This window comes from Oncorhynchus masou, chromosome 24, assembly GCF_036934945.1.
Source record: "Oncorhynchus masou masou isolate Uvic2021 chromosome 24, UVic_Omas_1.1, whole genome shotgun sequence".
In the NCBI taxonomy this organism is placed as follows: Eukaryota; Metazoa; Chordata; class Actinopteri; order Salmoniformes; family Salmonidae; genus Oncorhynchus; species Oncorhynchus masou.
In genome coordinates this window covers 3,609,182-3,622,910 of record NC_088235.1, presented here as the reverse complement: position 1 = coordinate 3,622,910, position 13,729 = coordinate 3,609,182, and the positions used below count along the sequence as shown (strand labels likewise).

Here is a 13,729-nt window from a genome sequence, read left to right as displayed (position 1 = left end):
TAACCACTAGGCGACCTGCTGGTTACTGGCACAATGCTCTAACCACTAGGCTACCTGTTGGTTACTGGCACAATACTCTAACCACTAGGCTACCTGCTGGTTACTGGCCCAACGCTCTAACCACTAGGCTACCGGATGGTTACTGGCCCAACGCTCTAACCACTAGGCTACCGGCTGGTTACTGGCCCAACGCTCTAACCACTAGGCTACCTGCTGGTTATTGGCCCAACACTCTAACCACTAGGCTACCTGCTGGTTACTGGCCCAACGCTCTAACCACTAGGCTACCTGCTGGTTACTGGCCCAACGCTCTAACCACTAGGCTACCTGTTGGTTACTGGCGCAATGTTCTAACCACTAGGCGACCTGCTGGTTACTGGCACAATGCTCTAACCACTAGGCTACCTGTTGGTTACTGGCACAATACTCTAACCACTAGGCTACTTGCTGGTTACTGGCCCAACACTCTAACCACTAGGCTACCTGCTGGTTACTGGCCCAACGCTCTAACCACTAGGCTACCTGCTGGTTACTGGCCCAACACTCTAACCACTAGGCTACCTGCTGGTTACTGGTCCAACGCTCTAACCACTAGGCTACCTGCTGGTTACTGGCCCAACACTCTAACCACTAGGCTACCTGCTGGTTACTGGTCCAACATTCTAACCACTAGGCTACCTGCTGGTTACTGGCCCAACACTCTAACCACTAGGCTACCTGCTGGTTACTGGCCCAACAGTCTAACCACTAGGCTACCTGCTGGTTACTGGCCCAACACTCTAACCACTAGGCTACCTGCTGGTTACTGGTCCAACTCTCTAACCACTAGGCTACCTGCTGGTTACTGGTCCAACGCTCTAACCACTAGGCTACCTGCTAGTTACTGGCCAAACACTCTAACCACTAGGCTACCTGCTGGTTACTGGCCCAATGCTCTAACCACTAGGCTACCTGCTGGTTACTAGTCCAACGCTCTAACCACTAGGCTACCTGCTGGTTACTGGCCCAACACCATAACCACTAGGCTACCTGCTGGTCCAACGCTCTAACCACTAGGCTACCTGCTGGTTACTGGCCCAACACTCTAACCACTAGGCTACCTGCTGGTTACTGGCCCAATGCTCTAACCACTAGGCAACCTGCTGGTTACTGGCCCAACGCTCTAACCACTAGGCTACCTGCTGGTTACTGGCCCAACACTCTAACCACTAGGCTACCTGCTGGTTATTGGCCCAACACTCTAACCACTAGGCTACCTGCTGGTTACTGGCCCAACGCTCTAACCACTAGGCGACCTGCTGGTTACTGGCACAATGCTCTAACCACTAGGCTACCTGTTGGTTACTGGCACAATACTCTAACCACTAGGCGACCTGCTGGTTACTGGCACAATGCTCTAACCACTAGGCTACCTGTTGGTTACTGGCACAATACTCTAACCACTAGGCTACCTGCTGGTTACTGGCCCAACGCTCTAACCACTAGGCTACCGGATGGTTACTGGCCCAACGCTCTAACCACTAGGCTACCGGCTGGTTACTGGCCCAACGCTCTAACCACTAGGCTACCTGCTGGTTATTGGCCCAACACTCTAACCACTAGGCTACCTGCTGGTTACTGGCCCAACGCTCTAACCACTAGGCTACCTGCTGGTTACTGGCCCAACGCTCTAACCACTAGGCTACCTGTTGGTTACTGGCGCAATGTTCTAACCACTAGGCGACCTGCTGGTTACTGGCACAATGCTCTAACCACTAGGCTACCTGTTGGTTACTGGCACAATACTCTAACCACTAGGCTACTTGCTGGTTACTGGCCCAACACTCTAACCACTAGGCTACCTGCTGGTTACTGGCCCAACGCTCTAACCACTAGGCTACCTGCTGGTTACTGGCCCAACACTCTAACCACTAGGCTACCTGCTGGTTACTGGTCCAACGCTCTAACCACTAGGCTACCTGCTGGTTACTGGCCCAACACTCTAACCACTAGGCTACCTGCTGGTTACTGGTCCAACATTCTAACCACTAGGCTACCTGCTGGTTACTGGTCCAACACTCTAACCACTAGGCTACCTGCTGGTTACTGGTCCAACGCTCTAACCACTAGGCTACCTGCTGGTTACTGGTCCAACGCTCTAACCACTAGGCTACCTGCTGGTTACTGGCCCAACACTCTAACCACTAGGCTACCTGCTGGTTACTGGTCCAACGCTCTAACCACTAGGCTACCTGCTGGTTACTGGCCCAACACTCTAACCACTAGGCTACCTGCTGGTTACTGGCCCAACAGTCTAACCACTAGGCTACCTGCTGGTTACTGGCCCAACACTCTAACCACTAGGCTACCTGCTGGTTACTGGTCCAACTCTCTAACCACTAGGCTACCTGCTGGTTACTGGTCCAACGCTCTAACCACTAGGCTACCTGCTGGTTACTGGCCCAACACTCTAACCACTAGGCTACCTGCTGGTTACTGGCCCAATGCTCTAACCACTAGGCAACCTGCTGGTTACTGGCCCAACGCTCTAACCACTAGGCTACCTGCTGGTTACTGGCCCAACACTCTAACCACTAGGCTACCTGCTGGTTATTGGCCCAACGCTCTAACCACTAGGCTACCGGCTGGTTACTGGCCCAACGCTCTAACCACTAGGCTACCTGCTGGTTATTGGCCCAACACTCTAACCACTAGGCTACCTGCTGGTTACTGGCCCAACGCTCTAACCACTAGGCTACCTGCTGGTTACTGGCCCAACGCTCTAACCACTAGGCTACCTGTTGGTTACTGGCGCAATGCTCTAACCACTAGGCGACCTGCTGGTTACTGGCACAATGCTCTAACCACTAGGCTACCTGTTGGTTACTGGCACAATACTCTAACCACTAGGCTACCTGCTGGTTACTGGCCCAACGCTCTAACCACTAGGCTACCGGATGGTTACTGGCCCAACGCTCTAACCACTAGGCTACCTGCTGGTTACTGGTCCAACATTCTAACCACTAGGCTACCTGCTGGTTACTGGTCCAACACTCTAACCACTAGGCTACCTGCTGGTTACTGGTCCAACGCTCTAACCACTAGGCTACCTGCTGGTTACTGGTCCAACGCTCTAACCACTAGGCTACCTGCTGGTTACTGGCCCAACACTCTAACCACTAGGCTACCTGCTGGTTACTGGTCCAACATTCTAACCACTAGGCTACCTGCTGGTTACTGGTCCAACGCTCTAACCACTAGGCTACCGGCTGGTTACTGGCCCAACGCTCTAACCACTAGGCTACCTGCTGGTTATTGGCCCAACACTCTAACCACTAGGCTACCTGCTGGTTACTGGCCCAACGCTCTAACCACTAGGCTACCTGCTGGTTACTGGCCCAACGCTCTAACCACTAGGCTACCTGTTGGTTACTGGCGCAATGCTCTAACCACTAGGCGACCTGCTGGTTACTGGCACAATGCTCTAACCACTAGGCTACCTGTTGGTTACTGGCACAATACTCTAACCACTAGGCTACTTGCTGGTTACTGGCCCAACACTCTAACCACTAGGCTACCTGCTGGTTACTGGCCCAACGCTCTAACCACTAGGCTACCTGCTGGTTACTGGCCCAACACTCTAACCACTAGGCTACCTGCTGGTTACTGGTCCAACGCTCTAACCACTAGGCTACCTGCTGGTTACTGGCCCAACACTCTAACCACTAGGCTACCTGCTGGTTACTGGTCCAACATTCTAACCACTAGGCTACCTGCTGGTTACTGGTCCAACACTCTAACCACTAGGCTACCTGCTGGTTACTGGTCCAACGCTCTAACCACTAGGCTACCTGCTGGTTACTGGTCCAACGCTCTAACCACTAGGCTACCTGCTGGTTACTGGCCCAACACTCTAACCACTAGGCTACCTGCTGGTTACTGGTCCAACGCTCTAACCACTAGGCTACCTGCTGGTTACTGGCCCAACACTCTAACCACTAGGCTACCTGCTGGTTACTGGCCCAACATTCTAACCACTAGGCTACCTGCTGGTTACTGGCCCAACACTCTAACCACTAGGCTACCTGCTGGTTACTGGTCCAACTCTCTAACCACTAGGCTACCTGCTGGTTACTGGTCCAACGCTCTAACCACTAGGCTACCTGCTAGTTACTGGCCCAACACTCTAACCACTACGCTACCTGCTGGTTACTGGCCCAATGCTCTAACCACTAGGCTACCTGCTGGTTACTAGTCCAACGCTCTAACCACTAGGCTACCTGCTGGTTACTGGCCCAACACCATAACCACTAGGCTACCTGCTGGTTACTGGTCCAACGCTCTAACCACTAGGCTACCTGCTGGTTACTGGCCCAACACTCTAACCACTAGGCTACCTGCTGGTTACTGGCCCAATGCTCTAACCACTAGGCAACCTGCTGGTTACTGGCCCAACGCTCTAACCACTAGGCTACCTGCTGGTTACTGGCCCAACACTCTAACCACTAGGCTACCTGCTGGTTATTGGCCCAACGCTCTAACCACTAGGCTACCGGCTGGTTACTGGCCCAACGCTCTAACCACTAGGCTACCTGCTGGTTATTGGCCCAACACTCTAACCACTAGGCTACCTGCTGGTTACTGGCCCAACGCTCTAACCACTAGGCTACCTGCTGGTTACTGGCCCAACGCTCTAACCACTAGGCTACCTGTTGGTTACTGGCGCAATGCTCTAACCACTAGGCGACCTGCTGGTTACTGGCACAATGCTCTAACCACTAGGCTACCTGTTGGTTACTGGCACAATACTCTAACCACTAGGCTACCTGCTGGTTACTGGCCCAACGCTCTAACCACTAGGCTACCGGCTGGTTACTGGCCCAACGCTCTAACCACTAGGCTACCTGCTGGTTATTGGCCCAACACTCTAACCACTAGGCTACCTGCTGGTTACTGGCCCAACGCTCTAACCACTAGGCTACCTGCTGGTTACTGGCCCAACGCTCTAACCACTAGGCTACCTGCTGGTTACTGGCGCAATGCTCTAACCACTAGGCGACCTGCTGGTTACTGGCACAATGCTCTAACCACTAGGCTACCTGTTGGTTACTGGCACAATACTCTAACCACTAGGCTACCTGCTGGTTACTGGCCCAACGCTCTAACCACTAGGCTACCGGCTGGTTACTGGCCCAACGCTCTAACCACTAGGCTACCTGCTGGTTATTGGCCCAACGCTCTATCCACTAGGCTACCTGCTGGTTACTGGCCCAACGCTCTAACCACTAGGCTACCTGCTGGTTACTGGCCCAACGCTCTAACCACTAGGCTACCTGCTGGTTACTGGCCCAACGCTCTAACCACTAGGCTACCTGCTGGTTATTGGCCCAACGCTCTAACCACTAGGCTACCTGCTGGTTACTGGCCCAACGCTCTAACCACTAGGCTACCGGCTGGTTACTGGCCCAACGCTCTAACCACTAGGCTACCTGCTCGTTATTGGCCCAACGCTCTATCCACTAGGCTACCTGCTGGTTACTGGCCCAACGCTCTAACCACTAGGCTACCTGTTGGTTATTGGCCCAACGCTCTAACCACTAGGCTACCTGTTGATTACTGGCCCAACGCTCTATCCACTAGGCTACCTGTTGGTTATTGGCCCAACGCTCTAACCACTAGGCTACCGGCTGGTTACTGGCCCAACGCTCTAACCACTAGGCTACCTGCTGGTTATTGGCCCAACGCTCTATCCACTAGGCTACCTGCTGGTTACTTGCCCAACGCTCTAACCACTAGGCTACCTGCTGGTTACTGGCCCAACGCTCTAACCACTAGGCTACCTGCTGGTTACTGGCCCAACGCTCTAACCACTAGGCTACCTGCTGGATACTGGCCCAACGCTCTAACCACTAGGCTACCTGCTGGTTACTGGCCCAGCGCTCTAACCACTAGGCTACCTGCTGGTTACTGGCCCAACGCTCTAACCACTAGGCTACCTGCTGGTTACTGGCCCAACGCTCTAACCACTAGGCTACCTGCTGGTTACTGGCCCAACGCTCTAACCACTAGGCTACCTGCTGGTTATTGGCCCAACGCTCTATCCACTAGGCTACCTGCTGGTTACTGGCCCAACGCTCTAACCACTAGGCTACCTGCTGGTTACTGGCCCAACGCTCTAACCACTAGGCTACCTGCTGGTTACTGGCCCAACGCTCTAACCACTAGGCTACCTGCCGCACCAGTAATGTGTATGTATACACCAACAAAACTAACCCAGAATTGAGTTTATATACAGTTGAAGTTGGAAGTTTACATACACCTTAGCCAAATACATTTAAACTCAGTTTTTCACAATTCCTGACATTTAATCCTAGTAAAAATTCCCTGTCTTAGGTCAGTTAGGATCACCACTTTATTTTAGGAATGTCAAATGGCTTCCGGTTTGGATACGCGCTGTGTTAAGAGGCAGTGCGGCTTGGTAGGGTTGTGTTTCGGAGGACGCATGGCTTTCGACCTTCACCTCTCCCGAGCCCGTACGGGATGTGTAGAGATGAGACGAGATAGTAACTACTAAACAATTGGATACCTCGAAATTGGGGAGAAAAGGGGGTAAAATTAAAATAAAAAATATAATAAAAAGATTGATGAGAAAAAACGAACAATGTAATCCATTTTAGAATAAGGCCGTAACAGAATGTGGAAAAAGCCCAGGGGTCTGAATACTTTCCAAATGCACTGTGACTGACATGTGGTTGTCTCACCTAGCTAATTAACCAAATTAACTGTTAGTCTCTCTGGATAAGAGCGTCTGCTAAAAGACTCAAATGTCAATCTAAGATGACAGAAAAATTATGATTGTATTTAAATGAAAGGTGAATGTTTTTTTCTTCCATTTGGCAGACCTTGGTGGGTGTGGTTAAGTGTATAGGAGGTGTGGTTACCCGAGTGGGTGGGTTATACTGTAGGGGGCTGGGTTACCTGAGTAGGTGGTGGAAGAAGCGTCGGGCGTACTTGCTGATTGGCCCTCTGTATTCTAGAACCACCGAGTCAGAGAGGGGGCGGGGCGGAGCGTAGAACACACCCAGAGCTGCCTCCAACTGGACTACAGACAGGAAATAAACATTCAGTTGATTGGTTTACTGATTGACTGGTTGATTGATTGACTGACTGACCGACTGGTCGGTTGATTAATAGATTGATTAATGCATTGATTTAATAATTTGATGGTTTACTATATTTGGTTGATTGACTGATACATTAGTCAACTGATTTATTGATTGATTGATTTACAGTTTGCTGGACTGATTACTTGATTGACTAAAGCTACATTTACACAAGCAGCAATTTTTCACAAATTGGTCTTTTGACCAATCAGATCATCTCTTTTGCCAATAATTAGTCAGATGACCAGAACTGGGTTGACTGTGTAAACGCAGCCCAAGTGACAGATTGATGAATGCATTGCCCCGGTCTCACCCTCTCTGGTCTGGTCCAGCTCTAGCCTCAGCAGGTAGTCTGTGACAGAGGTCAGTGCCCGGTAACACTCTGTTCCCATAGTGCTCCACTCCATGGCTCCCAGAATTCCTAGAGCCTGGTCCACCTGGCCACAGCGTAACCTCTGTTGCAACAGCTCTCCTGGACCCAGCTGACCCCCTGACAGAGCACCTGAAGAGGGAAGAGGGAGAGATGGATTAGGGAGAAGGTGAAGGACACTGGACGTCACTACTGGACAGGCTACACTACACACTTTCTGTCCTAAACATTGGATTTGAACAACTAGCTCTAAACCAATGGTCACCAACCTTTTCTAAGTCAAGATCACTTTCGCAGTCCAAAAGCAAGCTGAGATCTACATTATCACAGAATATTGGCTATATGCCTGGCCTGCCAATACTGTTATTCTCAGATTATATGATATTTATAAACTGGTGTAGCACTTGCAAAGCAGAGCTGACCACAAATTGAAATAATTATCTTTTTTATTTTACTGGACTGATGGTACATGCATCTGAAGGTCATGGTGCTTTGAAGACAACCAGGAACTCAGAAACATACGAGGTCAAATCATGATGTCAGTGATCTTCAGGTCGGAAAGTCCAAGCTCTAGAATGAAGAACGAGTTCCAGAGTTGGAATCTTTCCCCAGTTGGATATTGTTTTTCTCTCGTGTTCCCAGTTGTTTTGAAAGCACCGAAGTCGGAGATTTGAGAGTTCTGAGTTCCCAGTTGTCTTAAACGCAGCATTAGTCTCAGCGGAGGGTCAGCCTCTCACGGTCCCTGCTCTCTCCTTCCTTTCCTCCGGTGAGACTGACCAGAGAGAGGAGACATTGTCTTCCACCTGCTCTCTCCTTCCTTTCCTCCGGTGAGACTGACCAGAGAGGAGACACTGTCTTCCACCTGCTCTCTCCTTCCTTTCCTCCGGTGAGACTGACCAGAGAGAGGAGACACTGTCTTCCACCTGCTCTCTCCTTCCTTTCCTCCGGTGAGACTGACCAGAGAGAGGAGACACTGTCTTCCACCTGCTCTCTCCTTCCTTTCCTCCGGTGAGACTGACCAGAGAGGAGACACTGTCTTCCACCTGCTCTCTCCTTCCTTTCCTCCGGTGAGACTGACCAGAGAGAGGAGACACTGTCTTCCACCTGCTCTCTCCTTCCTTTCCTCCGGTGAGACTGACCAGAGAGAGGAGACACTGTCTTCCACCTGCTCTCTCCTTCCTTTCCTCCGGTGAGACTGACCAGAGAGAGGAGACACTGTCTTCCACCTGCTCTTTCCTTCCTTTCCTCTGGTGAGACTGACCAGAGAGAGGAGACACTGTCTTCCACCTGCTCTCTCCTTCCTTTCCTCCGGTGAGACTGACCAGAGAGAGGAGACACTGTCTTCCACCTGCTCTCTCCTTCCTTTCCTCCGGTGAGACTGACCAGAGAGAGGAGACACTGTCTTCCACCTGCTCTCACCTTCCTTTCCTCCGATGAGACTGACCAGAGAGAGGAGACTGTCTTCCACCTGCTCTTTCCTTCCTTTCCTCCGGTGAGACTGACCAGAGAGAGGAGACACTGTCTTCCACCTGCTCTCTCCTTCCTTTCCTCCGGTGAGACTGACCAGAGAGAGGAGACACTGTCTTCCACCTGCTCTCTCCTTCCTTTCCTCTGGTGAGACTGACCAGAGAGAGGAGACACTGTCTTCCACCTGCTCTCTCCTTCCTTTCCTCCGGTGAGACTGACCAGAGAGAGGAGACACTGTCTTCCACCTGCTCTCTCCTTCCTTTCCTCCGGTGAGACTGACCAGAGAGAGGAGACACTGTCTTCCACCTGCTGTCTCCTTCCTTTCCTCCGGTGAGACTGACCAGAGAGAGGAGACTGTCTTCCACCTGCTCTCTCCTTCCTTTCCTCTGGTGAGACTGACCAGAGAGAGGAGACACTGTCTTCCACCTGCTCTCTCCTTCCTTTCCTCTGGTGAGACTGACCAGAGAGAGGAGACACTGTCTTCCACCTGCTCTCTCCTTCCTTTCCTCCGGTGAGACTGACCAGAGAGAGGAGACACTGTCTTCCACCTGCTCTCTCCTTCCTTTCCTCCGGTGAGACTGACCAGAGAGAGGAGACACTGTCTTCCACCTGCTCTCTCCTTCCTTTCCTCCGGTGAGACTGACCAGAGAGGAGGCACTGTCTTCCACCTGCTCTCTCCTTCCTTTCCTCCGGTGAGACTGACCAGAGAGAGGAGACACTGTCTTCCACCTGCTCTCTCCTTCCTTTCCTCCGGTGAGACTGACCAGAGAGAGGAGGCACTGTCTTCCACCTGCTCTCTCCTTCCTTTCCTCTGGTGAGTCTGACCAGAGAGAGGAGACACTGTCTTCCACCGCATCTGCCTCAGGCACAAATTCATGTTGTTCCTATGACCAGAGAAAGGGAAATATTCCTTGACATTCAAATAGACAGGACAAGCTGCTAATAATAATAAAGACACAGGGCTCTCGATAAACATCGTTACTCATTCATTGCAGCGCGAGTGGAAGTAGGGAGAAGCGTGTTTTATGTGTTGTAACAGTGTTGAATAAAAACAGTGTTGACGGTCCTGAATAAAAAACAGTGATGACAGTCCTGAATAAAAACAGTGTTGACAGTCCTGAATAAAAACAAACATGAACTCAGGCACATAAAGGCACATAAAGGCACATAAAAACAGCAGCTTCTTGCTGTATTCTTTGACAGTCTCTCTCTGGTCAAGGTTTTTAAAAGTTGTATGAAATCACATACAGGCTATTAGCCAATCAAACTTTGCTGTGGCTGTGGAAGCTGTAGGCATGGTGATTTGAGCTATCCGATTGGCCAGCACAGTAGGCGTGTCCTAATTCAGCCACAGATCTCCAGGTCCACCGGGTGAAACATTAAATGGTTCAAAATAGGAAAACCTTGTTTATCGTTGGCTTTTCAGAAATGTCTTTAATATTGACCGGTTGGTGACCACTGCTCTAAACCTAACCTTGTAAGATTTAAGTAGCGGGCACAAGACGATTAAAATATGTATTTTCAATATGTATTTTGTCTCACACACAGAGAGAGAGAGAGAGAGAGAGTGTGTGTGTGTGTGTGTGTGTGTGTGTGTGTGTGTGTGTGTGTGTGTGTGTGTGTGTGTGTGTGTGTGTGTGTGTGTGTGTGTGTGTGTGTGTGTGTGTGTGTGTGAGATTTCTGATACTTGTGTGAGTGTGTCGAGAGAGCTCTGTGTATACATTTGAAGTCAGATTAATAGTAGAGAGAATTATTTATTTCAGCTTTTATTTCTTTCATCACATTCCCAGTGGGTCAGAAGTTTACATACACTCAATTAGAATTTGGTAGCATTGCCTTTAAATTGTTTACCTTGGGTAAAACTTTTCGGGTCGGCTTCCACAAGCTTCCGACAATAAGTTGGGTGAATTTTGGCCCATTCCTCCTGACAGAGCTGGTGTAACTGAGTCAGGTTTGTAGGCCGCCTCGCTTTTTCAGTTCTGCCCACAAATGTTCTGTGGGATTGAGGTCAGGGCTTTGTGATGGCCCTCCAATACCTTGACTTTGTTGTCCTTAAGCCATTTTGCCACAACTTTGGAAGTATGCTTGGGGTAATTGTCAATTTGGAAGACCCATTTGTGACCAAGCTTTAACTTCCTGACTGATGTCTTGAGATGTTGCTTCAATATATCCACATAATTGTCCTTGCTCATGATGCCATCTATTTTGTGAAGTGCAACAGTCCCTCCTGCAGCAAAGCTACCCCACAACATGATGCTGCCACCCCCGTGCTTCACGGTTGGGATGGTGTTCTTCGGCTTGCAAGCATCCCCCTTTTCAAACAAACATAACGATGGTCATTATGGCCAAACAATTCTATTTTTGTTTCATCAGACCAGAGGGCATTTCTCCAAAAAGTCCGATCTTCGGCCCCATGTGCAGTTGCAAACCGTAGTCTGGCTTTTTTATGGCGGTTTAGGATCAGTGGCTTCTTCCTTGCTGATTGGCCTTTCAGGTTATGCTGATATAGGACTCGTTTTACTGTGGATATAGATACTTTTGTACCTGTTTCCTCCAGCATCTTCACAAGGTTGAATTGCAATTTTCGCACCAAAGTACGTTAATCTCTAGGAGACAGAACGCGTCTCCTTCCTGAGCGGTATGACAGCTGCGTGGTCCCATGGTGTTTATACTTGTGTACTATTGTTTGTACAGATGAACGTGGTACCTTCAGGCATTTGGAAATTTTTCCCAAGGATGAACCAGACTTGTGTAGATCTACAATTTTTTTCTGAGGTCTTGACTAATTTCTTTTGATTTTCTCATGATGTCAAGCAAAGAGGCACTGAGTTTGAAGGTAGGCCTTGAAATACATCCACAGGTACACCTCCAATTGACTCAAATGATGTCAATTAGCCTATCAGAAGCTTCTAAAGCCATGACATCACTTTCTGGAATTGTCCAAGCTGTTTAAAGGCACAGTCAACTTAGTGTATGTGAACTTCTGACCCACTGGAATTGTGATACAGTGAATTACAAGTTAAATAATCTATCTGTAAACAATTGTTGGATAAATTACTTGTGTCAAGCACAAAGTAGATGTCCGAACCGACTTGCTAAAACTATAGTTTGTTAACAAGACATTTGTGGAGTGGTTGAAAAACGTGTTTTAATGACTCCAACCTTGTGTATGTAAACTACTGACTTCAACTGTACGATTGTGTGTGTGTGTGTGTGTGTGTGTGTGTGTGTGTGTGTGTGTGTGTGTGTGTGTGTGTGTGTGTGTGTGTGTGTGTGTGTGTGTGTGTGTGTGTGTGTAGCTGTGATGCCCTCTTGGTTGCACGACAGTCAGGAGTGTACCATATGATCTCAATTACCCGAAATTTCACCTGCAGCAGTCGACACCTAACCTTCCTGTACACAAAACGAGACGCCCTGCACACACACCTTCACTGTCTGCAAACATACACACCTTCACTGTCTTTACACACACACACACACCTTCACTGTCCGCAAACACACAGACCTTCACTGTCCTTACACACACACACCTTTGCTGTCCTTACACACACACACACCTTCGCTGTCCTTACAAACACACACACCTTCACTGTCCTTACACACACACACACCTCCACTGTCCGTACACACACACACACACACACCTTCACTGTCCATACACCCACACACCTTCACTGTCACACACACACACACACACACACACACACACACACACACACACACACACACACACACACACACACACACACACACACACACACACACACACACACACACACACACACACAGCTCTCCTGCCGGTAAGAGCACAAAAACTTCTCATTTCATTACTCATCAGTCAGATAATCTTCCTGCATTCAAAATCCCAGGGAAGAAAGGCATTATCAATCACCTGCAGTCATCAGGCATTATCAATCACATGCAGCCATCAGGCATTATCAATCACATGCGGTCATCGGGCATTATCAATCACATGCAGCCCTCAGGCATTATCAATCACATGCAGCCATCAGGCATTATCAATCACATGCAGCCATCAGGCATTATCAATCACATGCAGCCATCAGGCATTATCAATCACATGCAGTCATCAGGCATTATCAATCACATGCAGTCATCAGGCATTATCAATCACAATCAGTCATCAGGCATTATCAATCACATGCAGTCATCAGGCATTATCAGTCACCTGCAGTCATCAGGCATTATCAATCACATGCAGTCATCAGGCATTATCAGTCACCTGCAGTCATCAGGCATTATCAGTCACCTGCAGTCATCAGGCATTATCAGTCACCTGCAGTCATCAGACATTATCAATCACCTGCAGTCATCAGGCATTATAAGTCATCTGAGTGTCATTATAAGAATGCAATGAGTGTACAAAGCTGTCATCAAGGTAAAGCGTGGCTACTTTGAACAATCTCAAATATATTTTGATTTGTTTAAAACTTTTTTGGTGCGTTATTTCATAGTTTTGATTTCTTCACGACTATTCTACAATGTAGAAAATAGTAAACAATAAAGAAAAACCCTGAAATGAGTTGGAGTGTCCAAACTTTTCACTGGTACTGTATGTGTGTGAGGTGGGGTGGGGGTGCACGTAGTCAGATGATTAGGGGGCAAAGTGACGACCACCTTATTGTCTAATCAATTTAATGAACGGGGGAAGAGGGGAGGGATTGTTAGTCCCAATTAAAATTACAAACTGGCAATTAGCAAACCTCTCAAATCCCCTAAAGACTGACAA

General features: G+C 49.1%; 1 protein-coding gene across 1 annotated transcript in view; it reads right to left on the bottom strand.

The window, feature by feature from the left end:
- LOC135513364 (WD repeat-containing and planar cell polarity effector protein fritz homolog) overlaps positions 1–13,729 on the bottom strand; it is a 106,170-nt gene that overhangs the window by 47,849 nt on the left and 44,592 nt on the right. The window contains exons 8-9 of the mRNA XM_064936291.1: positions 7,456–7,644; positions 6,958–7,081 (exon numbers count right to left, since the gene is read on the bottom strand). Of these exons, the coding sequence (XP_064792363.1) occupies positions 6,958–7,081; positions 7,456–7,644 (313 nt within the window). The remainder of the gene's footprint in view (positions 1–6,957; positions 7,082–7,455; positions 7,645–13,729) is intronic.